The 25,927-nt window shown below is 35.0% G+C and overlaps 1 protein-coding gene across 4 annotated transcripts in view; it reads left to right on the forward strand.

Annotated features, from left to right (window-relative positions):
* Positions 1-25,927, forward strand: part of LOC149410229 (uncharacterized) — a 104,819-nt gene that overhangs the window by 70,348 nt on the left and 8,544 nt on the right. For all 4 annotated transcript variants that reach the window (XM_089648990.1, XM_089648989.1, XM_089648992.1 and 1 more), the window contains exons 21-22: positions 22,103-22,270; positions 24,780-24,848. In XM_089648990.1, coding sequence (XP_089505116.1) covers positions 22,103-22,270; positions 24,780-24,848 — 237 coding nt within the window. The remainder of the gene's footprint in view (positions 1-22,102; positions 22,271-24,779; positions 24,849-25,927) is intronic.

The raw sequence follows: 25,927 nt of genomic DNA on the forward strand, positions 1-25,927 counted from the left end.
CCGGGACACCATGCATGTAAAACATTTATAATAAATGAATTCCCTGTCTCAATTGCACAAGATAAGGTAATGAAGACAAGCAGTAGTTCGTTGATCTATATACGACATTAAATGCCCAGCACACATCGTACTACGTTCAATAAATAGCACTGTAAGACGGCATTTACAAAGCATTCAACCGTCACCAAGGTTTGAAAACTTTTCCGCAAAAATAAAGTTGTTTTGTAGACAATTTAAACATGCTGTGAGGCAATAATTATGACACAATTCTGTTTTTGCCACAGCAGATAAAACAGTGTAATGTAGATAGCACTGAGCTCTATATAGAAATCAAGCATAATTGGAAGTTTGTTGATCTGTAGACGACATTAAATGCTCATTACACATCAAACTACGTTCAATAAATAGCACTGTAAGACGGCATGTACTAAGCATTTAGTGCCACCGGTTTGAAAACTTCGCAAAATTAGAATTGTGTTTTAGATAACTTAAATACGTTGTGAGGCAATTAAGATGGCACGGTTCTGTTTGAACTACAACAGATAAAACAGTATAATGCAGATTGTACTGAGCTCCGTATAGAAACCAACATAATAGATGAATTGCCTGTGTCGATCACAGAATCGTAAGTTTGTTGATCAATAGACGACATTAAATGCCCAGCACACATCGTACTACGTTCAATCAATAGCACTGTAAGACGGTATGTACAAAGCATTCAACCGTCACCAAGGTTTGAAAACTTTTCCGCAAAAATAAAGTTGTTTTGTAGACAATTTAAACATGCCGTGAGGCAATAATTATGACACAATTCTGTTTTTGCCACAGCAGATAAAACAGTGTAATGTAGATAGCACTGAGCTCTATATAGAAATCAAGCATAATTGGAAGTTTGTTGATCTGTAGACGACATTAAATGCTCATTACACATCACACTACGTTCAATAAATAGCACTGTAAGACGGCATGTACTAAGCATTTAGTGCCACCGGTTTGAAAACTTCGCAAAATTAGAATTGTGTTTTAGATAACTTAAATACGTTGTGAGGCAATTAAGATGGCACGGTTCTGTTTGAACTACAACAGATAAAACAGTATAATGCAGATTGTACTGAGCTCCGTATAGAAACCAACATAATAGATGAATTGCCTGTGTCGATCACAGAATCGTAAATTTGTTGATCAATAGACGACATTAAATGCCCAGCACACATCGTACTACGTTCAATCAATAGCACTGTAAGACGGTATGTACAAAGCATTCAACCGTCACCAAGGTTTGAAAACTTTTCCGCAAAAATAAAGTTGTTTTGTAGACAATTTAAACATGCTGTGAGGCAATAATTATGACACAATTCTGTTTTTGCCACAGCAGATAAAACAGTGTAATGTAGATAGCACTGAGCTCTATATAGAAATCAAGCATAATTGGAAGTTTGTTGATCTGTAGACGACATTAAATGCTCATTACACATCAAACTACGTTCAATAAATAGCACTGTAAGACGGCATGTACTAAGCATTTAGTGCCACCGGTTTGAAAACTTCGCAAAATTAGAATTGTGTTTTAGATAACTTAAATACGTTGTGAGGCAATTAAGATGGCACGGTTCTGTTTGAACTACAACAGATAAAACAGTATAATGCAGATTGTACTGAGCTCCGTATAGAAACCAACATAATAGATGAATTGCCTGTGTCGATCACAGAATCGTAAGTTTGTTGATCAATAGACGACATTAAATGCCCAGCACACATCGTACTACGTTCAATCAATAGCACTGTAAGACGGTATGTACAAAGCATTCAACCGTCACCAAGGTTTGAAAACTTCTCCGCAAAAATAAAGTTGTTTTGTAGACAATTTAAACATGCTGTGAGGCAATAATTATGACACAATTCTGTTTTTGCCACAGCAGATAAAACAGTGTAATGTAGATAGCACTGAGCTCTATATAGAAATCAAGCATAATTGGAAGTTTGTTGATCTGTAGACGACATTAAATGCTCATTACACATCACACTACGTTCAATAAATAGCACTGTAAGACGGCATGTACTAAGCATTTAGTGCCACCGGTTTGAATACTTCGCAAAATTAGAATTGTGTTTTAGATAACTTAAATACGTTGTGAGGCAATTAAGATGGCACGGTTCTGTTTGAACTACAACAGATAAAACAGTATAATGCAGATTGTACTGAGCTCCGTATAGAAACCAACATAATAGATGAATTGCCTGTGTCGATCACAGAATCGTAAGTTTGTTGATCAATAGACGACATTAAATGCCCAGCACACATCGTACTACGTTCAATCAATAGCACTGTAAGACGGTATGTACAAAGCATTCAACCGTCACCAAGGTTTGAAAACTTCTCCGCAAAAATAAAGTTGTTTTGTAGACAATTTAAACATGCTGTGAGGCAATAATTATGACACAATTCTGTTTTTGCCACAGCAGATAAAACAGTGTAATGTAGATAGCACTGAGCTCTATATAGAAATCAAGCATAATTGGAAGTTTGTTGATCTGTAGACGACATTAAATGCTCATTACACATCACACTACGTTCAATAAATAGCACTGTAAGACGGCATGTACTAAGCATTTAGTGCCACCGGTTTGAATACTTCGCAAAATTAGAATTGTGTTTTAGATAACTTAAATACGTTGTGAGGCAATTAAGATGGCACGGTTTTGTTTGAACTACAACAGATAAAACAGTATAATGCAGATTGTACTGAGCTCCGTATAGAAACCAACATAATAGATGAATTGCCTGTGTCGATCACAGAATCGTAAGTTTGTTGATCAATAGACGACATTAAATGCCCAGCACACATCGTACTACGTTCAATCAATAGCACTGTAAGACGGTATGTACTAAGCACTTAACAGCCATCGAGGTATGTAGACTTTTCAACTGTACTGTTTAGACTGTACTGCAATGGATCATTAATATATAGACGATTTGCACAAAAAACACTAAAAAATGCATCCACAATAGCACAATATAATAATTAGCAGTGGAAGACGAAATGGGCATTTAATGTCACATATGTTGTAGAGCTTTTACCTATTAAATTAAAGAAATTGGTCTAGCAAATAGCTAACATGTTCTGTACTACATTAAAAAAGAAATGTATGAACAGAAACTGCCAACTATCCGCAAAAACCATTCGCCATGGATGCGTTGTGAGTTTATCAGACGTTGAGATGTACTCGTGCATAGCATAACTTGAAGATGGTCGTTATTGATAAACATCGTCCTGCAGATACCGTACTAAGCATATTTTTTACCCAGGAGTGCTGTTTAACTTACGATAGCTTGAAGACCTGTAGTAGAAGAAAAAAATACAGCAGTTATGTACTGTACTGACGTGCTGATTTAGGTGTGAGAAGAGACAATATTGCGCTATGTACTGACCTTTAGAAGATGAATTTTCTTAGGTCAAGCAGTTGAAAAGATGACCCCACCAAAAATCCACTACAGAACTATTACAGGACGTTAAAAGACTGGCAGTAGATAGGCAGCAGCCTTTGGTAGAATCCGGCAGCCGACGATAGATGATTTGGTCCCAAAGGTGATAGAGCAGAATTATTTGTAGGTCTTCGTATTTAGTGGATAGCATGTGAATTCAGGAAATGTCGAAGATTCTACCGAGGAATTAAACAAAGCATATTAGGACATAATCAAAACATAAAGACTTTAAATAAAGTACCATAAAAGTGAAACTAGGCAATTGGCAGTAAAATTATCTGAAATATCTCAATATTTGAAAGCGTTGGCGATGAAGATGATGCAGCTATTTGTATCCATCGAAAGCACTGTACCATCCGTACTACAGCATAAGAAATAGTGTAAGACAGGCAGTATCGAACTTTGATTAGAAACTACTCAAAATAGATGGGGTATAATGCAGTATAATGCAGATATTACTGAGCTCCGTATAGAAACCAAACATAATAGATGAATTTACTGTGTCGATTACACAATCGTAAGTTTGTTGATCAAAAGACGACATTAAATGTCCAGCACACATCGTACTACGTTCAATCAATAGCACTGTAAGACGGTATGTACTAAGCACTTAACAGCCATCGAGGTATGTAGACTTTTCAACTGTACTGTTTTAGACTGTACTGCAATGGATCATTAATAAATAGACGATTTGCACTTGAAAACAAACACTTAAAAATGCATCCACAAAGAATACCATATTTTCGCAACCGGAGTTGATCTTGGTTTTGTTGAGGTGGTTGTCTTGAACGATGACGTCACCAACTCCAAGCACAACTTGTACGACATAAAACAAACCACCATAAAAGTGGTTTCCGGGATTTGCAAGTGAAGATGATCGGAAGTTTGATGATTAGAAGACGACATCAAATGCCCGGCACATACCAGACATACAATGAGCAGCCCTGTAAGACGATATGTGCCGAGCATTCAACAGCCATCATGGTTTGAAGTCACCGCCTTGTTGAAAATTCTATAAATACACCTTTACATCGGGAACAGAATTTTATTACTGTTTGTCACTGAGCACAATAGAATAAATAGCAGTGGAAAACGAAATGGGCATTCAATGTCACATATGTTGTAGAGCTTTTACCTATGAAATTAAAGAAGTTGGTCTAGCAAATAGCTAACATGTTCTGTACTACATTGAAAAAGGAATGTATGAACAGAAACTGCCAACTATCCGCAAAAACCATTCGCCATGGATGCGTTGTGAGTTTATCAGACGTTGAGATGTACTCGTGCATAGCATAACTTGAAGATGGTCGTTTTTGATAAACATCGTCTCGCAGATAGGTTCTTACCGTACTACGCATTTTTTTACGCAGGAGTGCTGTTTAACTTACAATAGCTTGAAGACCTTTGGTTTTGTGGTTGTTGTGTTGTCTAGAGGAAACTCAGCAACCCGGAGAGAGATCGTACATATGTCTTGTAAGAAAACGAAAAAGACAAAATATGCTAGAACGATGACGTCACGTACGACCTCTATCTGGATCTACTAAACTACATTAGATAACACTTGATTGAGATAGAGTCCATTCGACGAGGAAGCGAAACTGGAGTGTTAGACCTACAACAAACTCCAAGCACCACTTGTACGACATCCAAGTGCCATAAAAGTGGTTCCTGTGATTTGGTGATAGTCATTGTGATTTGATGATGGTTTGAAAATGATCGGAAGTTTGGTGATTAGTAGACGACATCAAATGCCCGGCACATACCAGACATACATTAGCAGCCCTGTAAGACGATATGTACCGAGCATTCAACAGCCATCATGGTTTGTAGACACCGTCTTGTTGAAGATATCCATTATTTTTTTTTAATATATCGGGTACTGACTTTTATTATTGTTTGTCAGTAAGCATAATAGAATATCACTGTAAGATGAAATAAGCATTTAACGTCACATATGTTGTATACAGTTTACTTACGAAATTGATGAAGTCGGTCAAGTAAATAGCCAACATCTTCTGTACTACATTATAAACTGAATGTATGAACAGAAACTGCAGTCCCAAATCACCTCCCTAAGTAAGTGCACTTTACCTCCGAATGTAAAAAAACCATTCCCTGTGTTGATTACACAAAGTGAGGAAATTAAGACAATCGGAAGTTTGTTGATCTATAGACGAAATTAAATGCCCAGCACACATCGTACTACATTCAATAAATAGCACTGTAGGACGGCATGTACTTAGCATTCAACCGCCACTAAGGTTTTAAAACTTTTCCGCAAAAATAGAGTTGTGTTGTAGACAATTTAAATATGCTTTGAAGCAATAATGATGACACAATTCTGTTTTTACCACAACAGATAAAACAGTGTAATGTAGATAGCTCTATATAGAAATCATGCAAAATTGGAAGTTTGTTGATCTGTAGACGACATTAAATGCTCATTACACATCACACTACGTTCAATAAATAGCACTGTAAGACGGCATGTACTAAGCATTCAACCGCCACCGGTTTGAAAACTTCGCAAAGATAGAGTTGTGTTTTAGATAATTTAAATACGTTGTGAGGCAATTAAGATGGCACAGTTCCGTTTGAACTACAGCAGATAAAACAGTGTAATTCAGATAGTACTGAGCTCAGTATAGAAATCAAAAATTATAGATGAATTCCCTGTGTCGATTACACAATCGGAAGTTTGTTGATCAATAGACGACATTAAATGCCCAGCACACATCCTACTACGTTCAATCAATCGTTCAAACACTGTAAGACGGTATGCACCAAGCATTCAACAGCCATATAGGTTAGTAGACGTTTGAACTTTACTGTTTTAGACTGTACTACAGTGGGTCATTAATATATAGACGATTTGCAAAGACAAATTTGTGGGAAAAATAACACGTGATTGTCTTGAACGATGACGTCACGAACTCCAAGCACAACTTGTACGACATAAAATAAAGTGCAGATGATCGGAAGTTTGATGATTAGAAGACGACATCAAATGCCCGGCACATACCAGACATACAATGAGTAGCCCTGTAAGATGATATGTACCGAGCATTCAACAGTAATCATGGTTTGCAGACACCGTCTTGTTGAAGAAATCCTGTTTTTTTTTTTAAATTTATACGATACTGAATTTTATTATTGTTTGTCAGTAATCATAATAGAATAAACATCACTGTAAGATGAAATGAGCATTCAACGTCACATATGTTGTAGAGCTTTGACTTACGAAATTGATAAAGTCGGTCAAGCAAATAGTTAACATGTTCTGTACTACATTGAAAATGGAATGTATAAACAGGAACTGCCAACTATCCGCAAAAACCATTCGCCATGGATGCGTTGTGAGTTTATCAGACGAAGAGATGTACTCGTGCATTGCATAACTTGAAGATGGTCGTTATTGATAAATATCATCCTGCAGATACAAGGTTCTTACGTACTACGCAATTTTTACGCAGGATTGCTGTTTAACTTACAATAGCTTGAAGACCTTTGGTTTTATGGTTGTTGTGTTGTCTAGGTCTAGAGGAAACTTAACCACCCTTAGAGAGATCGTACATACATCATCGAAGATCGTCCTCTTGCTTCTCACACGTCTTATTTGAAAACGAAAAAAATAAAATAGACAAACTAGAAAGATGACGTCACGTACGACCTCTATCTGGATCTACTAAACTACAATAGATAACACTTGATTGAAGAAAGAGCTGGAATCCGAGGACGAAGATGCGAGACCGGAGTGTTAGACCTACAACAAACTCCAAGCACCACTTGTACGACATCCAAGTGCCATAAAAGTGGTTCCTGTGATTTGGTGATAGTCATTGTGATTTGATGATGATTTGAAGATTGGTGATTAGTAGACGACATCGAATGCCTGGCACATACCAGACATACATAAGCAGCCCTGTAAGACGATATGAACCGAGCGTTCAACAGCCATCATTGTTTGCAGACACCGTCTTGTTCAAGATATCCATTATTTAATATATCGTGTACTGAATTTTATTATTGTTTGTCAGTAAGAATAATAAAATATCACTTTAAGGTGAAATGAGCATTTAATGTCACATATGTTGTAGAGCTTTTACTAACGAAATCGATGAAGGCGGTCAAGTAAATAGCCAACATCTTCTGTACTACATTAGAAATGAATGTTCGAACAGAAACTGCACTCCCAAATCACCTGTATAGAAACCATTCCTTATGTTGATTACATAAAGTGATGAAATGAAGACAATCGGAAGTTTGTTGATTTGTAGACGACATTAAATGCCTAGCACACATCGTACTACGTTCAATAAATAGCACTGTAAGACGCCATGTACTAAGCATTCAACCACCACCAATGTTTGAAAACTTTTCCGCAAAAATAGAGTTGTGTTGTAGACAATTTAAACATGCTGTGAGGCAATAATGATGACTCAATTCTGTTTTTGCCACAGCAGATAAAACAGTGTAATGCAGATAGTACTGAGCTCCGTATAAAAACCAAACATAATAGATGATTTCCGTTTGTCGATTACACAATCTGAAGTTTGTTGATCAATGGACGACATTAAATTCCCAGCACACATCGTACTACGTTCAATCAATAGCACTGTAAGACGGTATGTACTAAGCATTTAACAGCCATCGAGGTTTGTAGACTATTGAACTTTACTGTTTTAGACTGTACTACAGTGGGTCATTAATATATAGACGATTTGCAAAGACAAATTTGTGGGACAAAAACACGTGGTTGTCTTGAACGATGACGTCACGAACTCCAAGCACAACTTGTACGACATAAAATAAAGTGGAGATGATCGGAAGTTTGATGATTAGAAGACGACATCAAATGCCCGGCAAATACCAGACATACAATAAGTAGCCCTGTAAGATGATATGTACCGAGCATTCAACAGTCATCATGGTTTGCAGACACCGTCTTGTTGAAGAAATCCTGTTTTTTTTTAAATTTATCCAATACTGAATTTTATTATTGTTTGTCAGTAACCATAATAGAATAAACATCACTGTAAGATGAAATGAGCATTCAACGTCACATATGTTGTAGAGCTTTGACTTACGAAATTGATGAAGTCGGTCAAGCGAATAGTTAACATGTTCTGTACTACATTGAAAAAGGAATGTATGAACAGAAACTGCCAACTATCCGCAAAATCCGTTCGCCATGGATGCGTTGTGAGTTTATCAGACGAAGAGATGTACTCGTGCATTGCACAACTTGAAGATGGTCGTTATTGATAAAAATCATCCTGCAGATACAAGGTTCTTACGTGCTACGCAATTTTTACGCAGGATTGCTGTTTAACTTACAATAGCGTGTTTAGTGCTTGAAGACCTTTGATTTTGTGTTTGTTGTGTTGTCTAGGTCTAGAGGAAATTCAACCACCCTTACAGATATCGTACATACTTCATCAAAGATCGTCCTCTTGCTTCTCACACGTCTTATATGAAAACGAAAAAAAAAACAAAATAGAGAAATGAACAATAATGTATGAACGGAAACTGCACTCCCAAATCACTTCCCTAAGTAAGTGCACTTTACCCCCGGACACCATATATAAAAAAAACATTCCTTGTGTTGACTACACAAAGTGAGGAAATGAAGACAATCGAAAGTTTGTTGATCTATAGACGACATTAAATGCCCAGCACACATCGTACTACGTTCAATCAATTGCACTGTAAGACGGTATGTACTAAGCACTTAACAGCCATCGAGGTATGTAGACTTTTGAACTGTACTGCAATGGATCATTAATATATAGACGATTTGCACTTGAAAAAAAAACACAAAAAATGCATCCACAAAGAATACCAAATTTTCGCAACCGGAGTTGGTTTTGGTTTTGTTGAAGTGGTTGTCTTGAACGATGACGTCACCAACTCTAAGCACAACTTGTACGACATAAAACAAACCACCATAAAAGTGGTTTCCGGGATTTGCAAGTGAAGATGATCGGAAGTTTGATGATTAGAAGACGACATCAAATGCCCGGCACATACCAGACATACAATGAGCAGCCCTGTAAGACGATATGTGCCGAGCATTCAACAGCCATCATGGTTTGAAGTCACCGCCTTGTTGATAATTCTATAAATACACCTTTTTTTTAAATATCGGGAACAGAATTTTATTATTGTTTGTCACTGAGCACAATAGAATAAATAGCAGTGGAAGACGAAATGGGCATTCAATGTCACATATATTGTAGAGCTTTGACTTACGAAATTGATGAAGTCGGTCAAGCAAATAGTTAACATGTTCTGTACTACATTGAAAAAGAAATGTATGAACAGAAACTGCCAACTATCCGCAAAAACCATTCGCCATGGATGCGTTGTGAGTTTATCAGACGTTGAGATGTACTCGTGCATAGCATAACTTGAAGATGGTCGTTATTGATAAACATCGTCCCGCAGATACCCGGTTCTTACCGTACTACGAAATTTTTACGCAGGATTGCTGTTTAACTTACAATAGCTTGAAGACCCTTGGTTTTATGGTTGTTGTGTTGTCTAGGTCTAGAGGAAACTCAACCACCCTTAGAGAGATCGTACATACATCATCGAAGATCGTCTTCTTGCTTCTCACGCGTCTTATATGACACAACGAAAAAAACAAAATAGACAAACTAGAAAGATGACGTCACGTACGACCTCTATATGGATCTACTAATCTACATTATATAACACTTGATTGAAGAAAGAGCTAGAGTCCATTCAACGAGGAAGAGAGACCGGAATGTTAGACCTACAACAAACTCCAAGCACCACTTGTACGACATCCAAGTGCCATAAAAGTGGTTCCTGTGATTTGGTGATAGTCATTGTGATTTGATGATGATTTGAAGATTATCGGAAGTTTGGTGATAAGTAGACGACATCAAATGCCCGGCACATACCAGACATACATTAGCAGCCCTGTAAGACGATATGTACCTAGCGTTCAACAGCCATCATTGTTTGCAGACACCGTCTAGTTCAAGATATCCATTATTTAATATATCGTGTACTGAATTTTATTATTGTTTGTCCGTAAGAATAATAGAATAAATATCACTGTAAGATGAAATGAGCATTTAATGTCATATATGTTGTAGAGCTTTTACTAACGAAATTGATGAAGGCGGACAAGTAAATAGCCAACATCTTCTTTACTACATTAGAAAATGAATATTTGAACAGAAACTGCACTCCCAAATCACCTCCCTAAGTTTGTGCACTTTACTCCCAGACACCATGTATAGAAAGCATTCAATATGTTTATTACATAAAGTGATGAAATGACGACAATCGGAAGTTTGTTGATTTATAGACGACATTAAATGCCTAGCACACATCGTACTACGATCAATAAATAGTACTGTAAGACGGCATGTACTAAGCATTCAACGCCACCGGTTTGAAAACTTCGCAAAAATAGAATTGTGTTTTAGATAACTTAAATACTTTGTGAGGCAATTAAGATGGCACAGTTCTGTCTGAACTACAGCAGATAAAACAGTTTAATGCAGATAGTACTGAGCTCCGTATAAAAACCAAACATAATAGATGAATTCCCTTTGTAGATTACACAATCGGAAGTTTGTTGATCAATAGACGACATTAAATGCCCAGCACACATCGTACTACGTTCAATCAATAGCACTGTAAGACGGTATGTACTAAGCATTCAACAGCCATCGAGGTTTGTAGACTTTTGAACTTTACTGTTTTAGACTGTACTACAGTGGGTCATTAATATATAGACGATTTGCAAAGACAAATTTGTGGGAAAAATAACACGTGGTTGTCTTGAACGATGACGTCACGAACTCCAAGCACAACTGACGGCCGGCATAGTCCAGTGGTAACGCATTGGACTGCCATTCCGAAGGTCGCGGGTTCGAACCCGGCGTGCGCAAATAAATTTTATTTGATTAATTTGTGTTAGTTCACAATTAATTAATTAAAATAATATATAGTACATTTGCGGCACGTTCCAGAGTGGAAGATACTACCAGTATCGCCCTGGTGTAAGACCACCATTCAGAATTGAAACGTTGCTCCAAATGGCTTTAGCCGTGTTTAGTGACTAGATCTGAATAGCCAGGTACTTTCCCACCTTCCTCTTTCCCTTCCCCACTTACCTTCAGCCTCACAACATCCCCCAATCGGGGATGCCATAGTCTCACTGGCTCCAGACGGGAGCAGTTGGGGCTCTTGTGAGGTATTCACTATAAAAAAAAAAAATAACTTGTACGACATAAAATAAAGTGCAGATGATCGGAAGTTTGATGATTAGAAGACGACATCAAATGCCCGGCACATACCAGACATACAATGAGTAGCCCTGTAAGATGATATGTACCGAGCATTCAACAGTAATCATGATTTGCATACACCGTCTTGTTGAAGAAATCCTGTTTTTTTTTTTAATTTATCCGATACTGAATTTTATTATTGTTTGTCAGTAACCATAATAGAATAAACATCACTGTAAGATGAAATGAGCATTCAACGTCACATATGTTGTAGAGCTTTGACTTACGAAATTGATGAAGTCGGTCAAGCAAATAGTTAACATGTTCTGTACTACATTGAAAAAGGAATGTATAAACAGGAACTGCCAACTATCCGCAAAAACCATTCGCCATGGATGCGTTGTGAGTTTATCAGACGAAGAGATGTACTCGTGCATTGCATAACTTGAAGATGGGCGTTATTGATAAACATCGTCCCGCAGATATCAAGTTCTTACCGTACTACGCATTTTTTTACCCAGGAATGCTGTTTAACTTACAATAGCTTGAAGACCTTTGGTTTTGTGGTTGTTGTGTTGTCTAGAGGAAACTCAGCAACCCAGAGAGAGATCGTACATACTTCATCGAATATCATCCTCTTGCTTCTCACATGTGTTGTATGAAAACGAAAAAGACAAAATATGCTAGAACGATGACGTCACGTACGACCTCTATCTGGATCTACAAAACTACATTAGATAACACTTGATTGAAGAAAGAGATGGAATCCATTCGACGACTAAGCGAGACCGGAGTGTTAGACCTACAACAAACTCCAAGCACCACTTGTACGACATCCGAGTACCATAAAGGTGGTTCCCGGGATTTGGTCATTGTGATTCGATGAGCAAGTGAAGATGATCGGAAATTTGATGATTAGTAAACGGCATCAAATGCCCGGCACATACCAGACATACAATAAGCAACCCTGTAAGACGATATGTGCCGAGCATTCAACAGCCACCATGGCTTGCAGACACCGTCTTGTTGAAGATTCTATAGATATTATTGCCAATATTTTTTAAATTCATCGGGTACACAATTTTACTATTGTATGTTAGTAAGTATAATAGAATAAATAGCACTGTAAGATAAAATGAGCATTTAACAGTTACATGTTGTAGACCCTTTCTTTATGAAAATGATTAAGTTGGTCAAGCAAATACCTTCTTCTGTACTACATTATAAAGCTTTGGATTGAAATCCACTCAAATTAGGACTGTGAAGGAACGCATACATTCAGAAGATTGTTAATCAATATATGACATTAATTGCCGAACACACACCGTACTACGTTCAACAAATAGCCCCGGAAGACGATATGGACTGAGCATATAACAGCCACCAAGATTTGCAACTATAGATTTTTGTTGCAGACAATATAAACATGACAGGAAATTGATGATACAGTTGTACAGCATATAGTACAGTTTAATGCTGAGCGAGTGAAGACGATCGGAAGTTTGATGATCAATAGACGACATTAAATGCCCGGCACAAATCATACATACAATTAGCAGCCCTGTAAGATGATAGGTACTGAGCATTCAACAGCCACCAACGTTTATCACCTAATTGTGGGAAGCGAAACCAGAGTGTTAGACCTTCAACAAACTCCAAGCACCACTTGTACGACATCCAAATGCCATAAAAGTGGTTCCCGGGATTTGGTGATAGTCATTTTGATTCGATGAACAAATGAAGATGATCGGAAGTTTGATGATTAGTAGACGGCATCAAATGCCCGGCAAATACCAGACATACAATAAGTAGCCCTGTAAGATGATATTTACCGAGCATTCAACAGCTATCATGGCTTGCAGACACCATCTTGTTGAAGATTATATAGATATCCAATGATTTTAATACATCGGGTACAGAATTATATTATTGTATGTAAGTTAACACAACAAGAGCATTGTAAAATGAAATGAGGAGGGTTGTAGCACAAGATTGAGATGATGATTATGGCCAAGCAAATAGCCGGCATCTTACGAACTTACATTAGAATATGAATGTATGGACGGAACATACCAACTATTCGCAAGATCAATAAAAATTATATGATTGCAGATTTTCACTGCCAAAAGTTTTATCGTGATTTATTATGATGTGCACCTTCTTTAGCCAACGTTTTTAACTCAACACGGTGGAAAATCAGCATACAAATCATAAAAAGCGATGAAAATAAACTAACATATAAACCTAACCTAATGTAGCTTGGATTTTCTTGATCACTTTTAATTGTGTCACTGTATTATAAGCAATAATTTATTATTTGCCTTATAAAACTAAAAATAAAATTTGACAATTCAAAATATTTCACCATTAAGTGAATATATAATATATCTCGACTAGTACGAAAGTGGGTTTTTTTTCTGGTGAGAAAATCAAAAGCAATAATTTTTTAATAAAATACTAGCATTTATTGCCTGTCACAGGTGACAACTATATAATATAGGTATATAAAAACACACGCATATTCGAATGCACCGTTGTGTCAATTTTTAACAAATGCGTTTTTTAATTATGTTGAACTTTAAATAAATAAATAGAATACTAATGGAGGGAAATGACTCTACCAACTCGGTGGACATTTTCAATTTGTTGCTAAAATTCATGAATAATAACTACGTATTATTACTATGCATATGTAAAAGCCCCTAAAAAGGCCTTCGAAAAACCAATAATTTGATAATATTGCCAGAACGATGTTTTTAAATAATTTAATGGACTATGTATAAAATAAATACATAATATATTAATTTAGGTTTCTATTAACATTTTAAAATATAATATTCTAAAATTAAAAAAAGGCAAGGTAGACATTATAAAATGGAAAACGCAGAAAAAAGTACTTATTTTATGGTAGTAGAACTTAACTGCACCACTGAATCATAGATTGATGTTTTTAGAGCATAACTCTGAGATTGAATCATAGATTGATGTTAGTAGAGCATAACTCCGAGATTGAATCATAGATTGATGGCATGTTATGGTAGTAAAGCTTAATTCCGCGATTGAATCATAGATTTAATGACATTTAAAAAAAAACAACTACTAATTAAACTTGAAATTTTTTAAGATATTTAAATATTAGAATCCATACACATGGTCTCATAAAAATCGTTGTGCCTCCCTTACTGACATAGGTAGAAATATGAACCATATGGTTCCAAACAGTGTTGGAAAGAGAAAACACCAAGCTTTATATTTAATCATCAAAATAATTCAAATGTACAGTTCTATGAAAACAAAGGTTCCGACCGTATTTGAGTGAAAAATTATTATAGGTTTTATTATTTTTATATGAAACGAGTAAGAGTCTAGTAAAATATGTGATTTTTTTGGTTAAGTAATTTTAGTTCAATGTTCAGACGAAAAACGTAAGTTGAGCCGTTTTATGTTTGATTTCAAAATTGTTATCCTTATAATTATGTTTATTTCTATTAAGGCGATGGACTACGTCGTGTAATATTTTAAATTGAGCCGCTATCAATAACAACCCTTACGTAGATGGCGATAAGGTTTAAATTCCCGCTTAACACCAGCCGCCTGTTTTGATTTATGCAAGAAAAAAACATGGCCAAAAAGTGCCTTTTATTTTATTTTGTGGATGTTAAGACATAAATATTTATTTTAATAACTTAATTTGCCACATTATACAATAAAATCATAACCGAAAATGGGTTCGTAAGTAGGAGATTTTGAACAGTTTTCATAAGCCTTTACATTATTTTTTTCAGGGCTTATAAAAAGACTTGTCTAAAAAATACTCGATTATTTCAAAGGCCAACATGTATTCTACTCGCAGTATTTAATTAAAGCATCTGAAACATTTTTAGGCGACTAAATTTTCAAACCAAAAACACATGATTTTGCATTACTATGTATGGCATCGCCTTAAGTTAATTATTATTATTTATTTCACCAGCTTTTAACTCCATTTAATAATTTTGGATACGTTAACAAATATCCAATATATTTTGATTTTATTGAGAGGCAAAAATACAAACACAATCTACGATTTTATGACGGCAAATATATCAGAGGCCTGAAGATTTAAGATTAAAACAGCAGAAATAATGTAAAGTAACTTAAACTTACCATAGAATCTCGATACACGATGCTGATGATAACTTAATCCATGTTAACAATGAAACTGCACTCCACAGACACTAGTCACACTCACAGTCACCAGACCTCCTGAAGAAAAGTGTCTTCAGCGAGGTCACCACTTCGAATGGTCTGCTAGCCCTTAATTAGGGGTTTATATACCATCCCCCCGATAGCCCTTATCAGTGCAGTGTAGGGGGTGTGGCCACACAACATAGAACTGGGGGAGGCGGGGGAGGATGTAATACAGAATGGTCGCTGGAAAGGTCCTAGAAAATATTATTATTATTTAAGTTCATTTTTTAAGGCGATGCACTACGTAGAATCATGTGATTTTGGTTTTAAAATTTGGTCGCCTAGAATTGTTTTAGATGCTTTAAATAAATACCGCGAGTATAATACGTCTTGGCCTTTGAAATGATCGAGTATTTTTTTACATAGGTCTTTTTATAAGCCCAGAAAAAAATAATTTATAAGGCCTATGATAACTGCTTTAAAGTTCAAAATTTCCTACTTACGAACCCATTTTCGGTTATGGTTTTATTGTATAATGTGGCAAATTAAGTTATTTATAAAGTGATCGGAAAACATTTAATTATTTATGCCTGAACATCCACAAAATAAAATAAAAGGCACTTTTTGGCCATGTTTTAAGCTTGCCTAAATCAAAACAGCTGGATGGCGTTAAGCGGGAATTTAAGCCTTATAGCCATCTACGTAAGGAGATATTGATGGTGGCTCGATTCAAAATATTACACGTCGTAGTGCATCTCCTTAAGGTTATAATGTATATTAACAATTTGATGCAATATTTGTATTGTTTCTTGTATTAATAACTTAAATTATTATTCTTACAGTGTTTGATGTAATCTAAAATGTAATAAAATCTTTATTATTCTCATAGCGCACACCTGTGAAAAATCACGGGATAGACTGAATTGTTGAAAATCTTAGTTTTAATTCTATAGGTAGGTAGCTACTTTATGGTTTGTCTGAATTCTTTAAACAATCAGTTAAAATTTTGACAATGACACTTAAATTCAAAGCTAATCTGAGTTCCTTGAACAGATTTTACGCAGAACTAACGCACACACTAAGTTATTTGAATTTTCGGTATTTTTGTTTGAAGTGTGCGGAAGTCGATGTAAACAGATTTATAACGTTTTTACACATTCATTAATGTTTATTTTTTATGTGAATACCGCGCAGGAGTTCAAACTTCCCGGAGCCGGTGGGACTTTAGCATTGAGGGGGAGGGGGGGGGGGGGGTGATGGTAGAATAAGTCTAGCTATTCAGATGTGTTAAAAAAACAGTTCTAAAATCATTTCCATAATGATTTTTTCGGGTCATTCCCTAGGGCGCCTGATAAAAAACCACCAGTCAGAATTAAATCATTGCTTGAGATCGCATTAGCCATGTTTCGTGACTTGATCCGAATAGCCAGGTACTTCCCAACTATCTCCTTCCTCTCTATTCTCCATTTAGCCACAAAACTAAGATATACCATAGTAAAACTGACTGCGAGCAATTGGTACTCTCGTGCATTATTCAATCCTTAAACAACCATTCATGACAGTGAGGCTTTCAATTTGGGAGGCGGGTATGGGTACCGCCGCCCCGGAAACTAATTATTGGATAACAAACACCCCTGCAATAGGTGTTTTTTTTTCCTTTCCAGAACTTCCCCTCCTTTCTGTCCCTGAAATGACCCTCCACACAGCATCCCCAAAGATGATCTGTGATCTGTACTGATAGTATCTTCCGCTATAGAACGTACTGCAAATATGCCATATATATATATTAATTTTTAAATGAGTAAATTTGTGAAATAGCATATAATAAAAAATTTTACACGCCGGAATTTGAACCCGCGATCTTTGGCTTGCTAGTCAACAGTCTTCCCAGAAACACCACTATTTTCATGGTATAAAATTATATAATGCCCTTCCTATTGAAATTAAAAACACCATGGATATAAAAAATTTTAAAATAGACAAAATCAAATTATGGCTAACTAAACATGAAGATGAGGAAATCATTAAATTTATGAAGTAACCCCAATGCAACCTACAGACAACAAACATAAATACTTTTTGCTTAATTTATTTTATATTTTGTGGGAACCAACAATTTAGAAGATGAGGAAATCATGATCAACACACATACAACAAACTAGGAATACCTAGTGAGGAGGACTGATAACAAACTACATCACTTTATATTTTACTTGATATTGTATCTTTTTACTTTACTTTATACTGCCGTTAAATATAAAAAAGACCATTGTGGCCGTTTGCTCCCGGAAAAACCCCACTACACAGCAATCCCAAAGATGACTGCTGTGTGGGGTTAATGTAAGAAAAATATATCTGCTTGCCGGAGTGTTAGGAACCCCTATTCTAAACAAATAACAATTAATAAGCCATCGTCAACCGGGACTATTACCAACCAATTAGTAGAACGTTTTTCCCAATTATTCATTCTATTTCTTGACTGTAATTAGTTGCTATAATTACCTGTCGTAATTACGTTTGGTTTACCGCGAAATCCTCGAACAGAAGGCATTTGGAAAACCCATGGTAATGTTTTGGCTTTATTATTATTGTCAAAATTACTAATGACGTAAATAACCCACTGACATTAACTGGACAAACATAACAAAAGGAATTAAGCGTTTCTAACTAACTAACCAATGAGCTAATTCTCCGTAGTACTAGGCAGAGACGATGAACCGCCAAATAACTTAATCTTTATTCAAATAGATTCTGCTATTAATTATTATTTTTTTGGTAAACTAATGTTTAAGACAAGATCTTTTATGCATAGCACAAAGGGTAACAATTATTCATTATTCATAAGGGTATCAAAATCTCCTGATAAAAGATACATGACGCCAACGGGACTTGAACCCGTGTCCTTTCGATTTCCTTATGCAGCTATGGCGGCTTATCTCTTATCCGCGAAATAATTCAATATATACTAGTGTTTCATTCAACAATTACTGCTTGTTACATCTGTATCTTTTATCAGGAGATTTTTCAATGTGGATGAGTGTTTCAGGCTAATAATTATTGCTTATAAAATAATTGTTACCCTTTGTGCTATGCATAAAAAATCTTGTCTTAAACATTATTTTACCAAAAAAAAAAAAATTAATATTTGACAAGTTCTAGTATTTTCACCAAAAAATGTAGACAATTTGTCTCGACACCATCTAGTGAGAGAGTTAGCATTTACAATGCCTTTCTCATACAAAATACAGTTGGTTGTTTCAGGTGAAAAAATGAAGTAAATGAAGTCTCTTGAATAGCAAGCTGAAGGACGAGGGCTCAAATCAAGTAAATATTATTTGATTAATTTGTGTTGTTGCACAATTTATCAATTTAAATTAAAATATAGAGTATGTACTCGCGGCACGTTTCAGAGAGGAAGATACTGTCAGTATCACCCTGCTGTAAGAACGCCATTTTAATTCAGTTGAAACGTTGCTTGAAACGGCTTTGGCTGTGTTTGTTGACCAGATCTGAATAGACCTGGTACTTCCCCACCTTCATCTTTCCCACCTCCTTCCCCTACCCATACCTTCAGCTTCACAACGTACCCCAATCGGGGATTCCATAGTATCACTGGCTCCAGACAGTTTCACATAAAAATATATTTAACTAACCATCACGCCGATTCTCCGCAGTGGTAGGCAAAGAGGATACGTACTACTCTTTTGGTTTAAGGCGATGCACTACGTCGTGTTATATTTTAAATTGAGCCGCCATCAATAACAACCCTTACGTAGATGGCGATAAGGTTTAAATTCCCGCTTAACACCATCCGCCTGTTTTGATTTATGCAGGAAAAAAATATGGCCAAAAAGTGCCTTTTATTTTATTTTGTGGATGTTCAGACATAAATATTTAAATTTTTTTCGATCATTTTATAGATAACTTAATTTGCCACATTATTAAATAAAATTATAACCGAAAATGGGTTCGTAAGTAGACGATTTTGAACTTTAAAGCAGTTTTCATAGGCCATTTACATTATTTTTTTCTGGGTTTATAACAAGACTTATCTAAAAAAAACTCGATTATTTCAAAGGTCAAGATGTATTCTACTAGCAGTATTTAATTAAAGCATCTGAAACATTTCTAGGGGACCAAATTTTCAAACCAAAAACACATGATTTTGCATTATTACGTATGGCACCGCCTTAACTCTTTAAATATCGAGATATATTATATTTCCCTTACATTCCTTTCTCCGTCCATTCTATCTACTAACATACAATATGAACAGCCCTTTCTAAAACTTATTCGTTACGTTTAAGGCCTCGTAGTAAGCGTTCAAAGACGGTTTGTAAGGAAGATTTGTAAATACGAATGTTAGAGGGAGCGCGCTAATATTAAAAAACGATAATAATTAAGCGAAAATGGTGAAAATATTTAATAAAACACGACTCATTTAAAATATAACAAAAAATGACTTGACAAAATGCTTTAGTAGTATTTAAATATACAGTGTGAATTTTTTCATGCCTATAACATATTAAATAACAGCGCAAAACGTGTTTTTAATAATTTTCGGAGCTTATTTTGCGATTTTTTTCTATCGAGTGAATTTCACATAATTAATGTTTTGGCGTAACAAATGCATGGATATTATCTTCAAAAATAACATATATTTTTTTGAAACTTAAAAAATTAACGAGAAACTTGTTATAAATCTGCCTTACATTTATATTAAAGCGATGCCATACGTAGTAATGCAAAATCATGTGTTTTTGGTTTGAAAATTTGGTTGCCTAGAAATGTTTCAGATGCTTTAATTAAATACTGCGAGTAGAATACATCTTGGCCTTTGAAATAATTGAGTATTTTTTAGATTAGTCTTTTTATAAGCCCAGAAAAATATAATGTAAAGGCCTATGAAAACTGCTTTAAAGTTCAAAATCTCCTACTTATGAACCCATTTTCGGTTATGATTTCATTGTATAATGTGGAAAAATAAGTTATTTATAAAATGATCGAAAAAAAATTAAATATTTATGGCTGAACATCCACAAAATAAAATAAAAGACACTTTTTGGCCATGTTTATTTCTTGCATAAATCAAAACAGGCGGATGGTGTTAAGCGGGAATTTAAACCTTATCGCCATCTACTTAAGGGTTTTTATTGATAGCGGCTCAATTTAAAATATTACACGACGTAGTGCATCGCCTTGATACTCATCGATAATGTCGGTAACTTGTCATCGTTCGTAATTGTTCTTAATTCATTCGACGTGAAGTGTTGTTTGTACGTTATCGATCTGCAGTCTGGAACGATGACAAGTTATCGAAATTATCGATAAATCCTTTATCGATGGACTGCGCTAGATGTTCAAAAAGTTCACCCTCAAAAAACACACATTCCCAACTACAAACTACAGGGGTTTCCAATAATAGGTGTTATTATAATAATATTCAAAGAAAAATGCCATTTTTAAATATAATTGATCGAATGTTTATTTCATTATAAAGAGGAAGGTATGCCGTTAATAGTGAAAAATAACATCAGTCAAATGACCACCACGACCACGCCTACAGGACCATATCCTTTTCATAAAATTTTACTTAACCAAATCGCAAAGTGGCTGCCTTATGTCCTCGATAGCCTGACGAATTCCATCTTTGAGGTCTTGAATCGACGCTGGGCTGTTGGCGTAGACCTTCTCTTTCACGTGGCCTCAAAGGAAGAAGTCGCAAGGTGTTAATTCACAAGATCTCGGTGGCCAATTGTGATCACCTCTTCGAGAGATAACACGGTCCGGAAACTTTTCCCGTAAAAGATCAATGGTTTCATTGCTTGTATGGCACGTAGCGCCGTTTTGTTGAAATTAAACGTTGTCCAGATCAATACCACCCAATTCCAGCCATAAAAAATCATTAATCATCTCTCGATAGCTCTTTAAATATCAAAATAACACCTCTTACCCTTTATAAATAATAAAACTTTCAAAAGGGTCAATGAAAGTGTACGAAATCATTAATGCGTATAATAATATATTCGGACATTTCCATTAGTGTTACTATTGCTTAGTTCTTGTTTGCACTTGTGTAGTCCTAGCGTCACACGACTCCCGGGTGTGGACTAGGCTAATAGGTAGGATTATACAGATTTCATTAAATGATTTATCTAATTAATATTTTTAATTCCAGGTGACCAGGGCCCAGCTGGACTCCAGGGCGAGCGAGGCTTCCCCGGCCCTGGCGGAGCCCCGGGTCCCGCGGGGCCCCTGGGCGAGAGGGGAGACCGCGGCGAGAAAGGTGATAGGGGCCCCGAGGGAGCCTCCAGAGAGGGACCCCCGGGCGTGGCGGGCACTCCGGGTAACTTAATAATATTATTTATTATGTATTATAAAACAATATGACTAAAACAAACCACGAATAAGTAATGGAGGTAAGCCACGAGCGATTATTAGTATGAAACGTGTTTTGCCAACATCGTTGACCCATATGCACTAATACTGCTCGCATCTGTACACAGCGGCGCACAGTGGTTGCAAACGCTCATTATCGTCTGATAAATCTGTAACTTCTTTGTTTCTAATCATAAAAAAATAAAATTTGGTGTGCTGTTTAAAAACTAAACAATCTTTATATTTCATATTTTTATTTAGTGAAATGTTATAAGCATTCTTAATATATTCAGTCACTAAAACACAAACATTTTTTATTTTAAAAATTCACTTGTAATAATAATAATAATTGTTGTTTCTGGAATATAAAATGTAAGTAAAACATGTATTGTATATCCTTTATTATTCTAAAAGGTCTTTAGCCTCGTCATCTAGCTCCAGCGTCTTTTTCGTAACGGGCATTCGTATGCTAGAAATGAATGGATCTGATGAATAGAGCAAAGAATGCAGATCATCTTCGTTTGTTGCAGATCTTGAACACTTTATACCATGGTGTAACCTATATATCTTATAGTTCTTATTTCTAGATTCCTGAGCATCTTCAGATAACTGTCCAAGTGGTAAAATTGAATTATGCCTAATAATATTTTCTCTGTGCAATAATATTTTATGCACCAAAGCTGGCATGTAATACCAGTTGTACTTGCTAACATACAACTTTGCGGTTATCTTCGTATACTCAAATTTATTTGCATTTATGACTCTTCCGCATGCCATGGTCTGTAAAATTATAGAAAACCAGTTATATCAGCAGTACAAACAGGATTAGCAAAAAATGTTTTTTCACATTAAACTCACTCATTTTTACCGAAAATGGAATGTAATCGAACAAATACGATATCAAACGACACATTTATATTATTTCTATATAGGTAGGTATTTATAAGGAAAAACTAATTGCTTTTATTTTTATTACCTATGCATGGAATTATTAATGGTTGTTCATTACCCTTTGATGGTTCCTCATTTACTGCAATGTTTAAATTTGACTAAAATCCAAAGTGAGTTATTTCCAAATGATGACTCAGGGGTTACTTTTCCCAGCATAATTAAGTATTTTTGTGTTCTTTAACGATTTAACTCGGTCTAAACATATCATATAATTATATTATTTGATTCATTGATCAAAATTGCTTTCGGATTATTCGAATTTTTAACATTTAGGGCAATTAATAACCAATAAAATTTCCTTACCTAAATAAAAAACTTTCCAATTTTTTTGATTTTAAGCATGTCATTTAAAAACAATTCATCGTTTGCAGGTACTGCGACAAGTTCATTTTCTGATAAAAAGAGCAGTGGCAAAACCGTTTTTTGATGCTGTTGCGCAAAAAATCCGCAGACTTTTTTTAACACAGTTAAAAGTTTACCTAAACTTTATCAAAATCTGGTTTACGTATCATTTGCTTCAAATTTAATTTTAATTTTTTAATATTAAAAATACATATAATTAAAGCTTAAGAAAAAACCTTTTCGGTTATATATTTAATATGCTATATATAAACTAGTTCATATGCTTTAAATTTGCACCACGAAATATTCCACATTTTGATTTTAAAAAATATCTCTGCCCGAACCCGTACATTGATATTATTTTAAATATACAGAGAAACAATTTTTTTTTTCAACGTAAAATCTATCAATCATTTATCTATCTAAAACCGCTATAAGTATTTTAAAAAAATGTAATTTTTTTCGATTTTGTAGACGGTCTAGTTCTGGGCCCAACCAGTGTGGCACCCCGCCTTTGTTTTTACCTACACACCAAATGCATAACAACTTTCATTGGCTCTTGCCGCTTTGATAGTACGTGCAGTTTGGTCGTAACTCGGCGACATTGCCATATATCTATTTGTTTCTATTATCTATGCTTCAATCCAAGACATTTTATCTCAGCTTTTTGCCTAAATGAATTACGAACTTTATTTTGTTTGTGAACTCAAATTTGAATATGACACTTCTTAAACACACATCTGAAGATATTTATTTATTAATTATATTGTAGCCATTTTTACATCAAGTTTACAAATGACTAATTTATTATAACATACTTACGTACAATATAAAAAAATATTATTTACTTGCTGTACCCGGCCACGCTTTGCTGTGCCCGAGTCTGTATGTTCAGACCGAGATACAATTGCGCGTTTTTCTTTTACGTTCAACAGATGGGACTGTTTTTAAAAAACTTGTTTTTACGTGTCACAGGTGACATTAATAATAATATAGCTATAAAAAACGTATTCGAAAGCAACCTCAAAAACTCACACAGACAAAGATGTGCAGTCATGAGTCAAGAAGCCAGTGTAATTTCTATTGTTCTGAGTGTTTTTGCTGCAATAGACAAATAAACGGATATATCTTAAAATTTAAATATTACTTATAGTTAATACCTAAACTAATGAATTGTTTTTTAGGAGCACCAGGACCGGAAGGTTTAGGATTGCCAGGACGAGCTGGAGACAAGGGAGAGTCAGGAAGACCAGGTAATATAAATATATTATTATGTACATTATAGGGTGGGATTTGGCCTCCTGTTTTTTGAAGCGGAAATTAACCCACTTCCTGACATCAATTTTGCAAATTGACTTAATTTGGTTTCTTAATTCTAGTTTAATAATGTCTCATAACTACTGTAGGTAACCCCGATTGTTTTTTAATATAATTTTTCAACGTTGAAATCACAACTGAAAACAGTTACAGTAATAGCTTACCAGTAATCGCTTAATTGCGGAAACTGTAGAGGTACTTATCGTTAACAATAATAATTGCCAAATAAATGGAAATGTATTTATGGTAGGTATTCTAAAACGATTAGTCAATTCTTAGAAATATCGTCCCCTTTTATGTATATTTCCCTATGAGCACCAACCACCTTTCTATTCTGTTAATCAACAATAATACAAAATACAACGCATTACTTAATGACGTGAAACTTCCAGTAAAAATCATATTTCAATTTTTATCGATGTATTTATGAAATATTTATCAAATCACTGAAAGGACGGGTTGTTTCAGAGAATTTGAACAATTCAACAAATTTCAATGTTCATTTTCGGGTTCTGTGAAAGTCCTATTTTTTTTTTTTTTTTTTTTTTTTCTTTATTCATAAAAATATATTAGGATACAGGTTTTTTACATGCTTTTCGACTACCACACTAGACACATGTCCGTATTATGGTAGTCGAAATTTGTGTATAATTATATACATGTAATACATGATTCATTCGGTTGTAAAATAGGTATAGGTTAAATAGTTTTAACTGAAAATAAGAAAGCGATGAAAATAAAGATAAATTAAATAATTATTTAAAAAAAATTTTAAACAGAATTGAAATGAAAAAAATAACAATAAAGCAAATGAACTTATTTAATGATGTCAGGTATTCTTTAAAATAGTTCTTTCCCTTCATAAATAACCAATACTGAATATATAATATTATGTACTTGATCACATACAGGAAAGGAATTGGAGTAGGTGAATCTTGTAAACATAAAGATAAAAATAAGGTAGGATACAAATAAAAAAATAGATAATGCTAGGGATAATAGAAAATAAAAATAA

The sequence above is a fragment of the Hesperophylax consimilis genome, chromosome 28, assembly GCF_061612785.1.
Source record: "Hesperophylax consimilis isolate HC1 chromosome 28, BYU_Hcon_1.0, whole genome shotgun sequence".
Taxonomy (NCBI): Eukaryota; Metazoa; Arthropoda; class Insecta; order Trichoptera; family Limnephilidae; genus Hesperophylax; species Hesperophylax consimilis.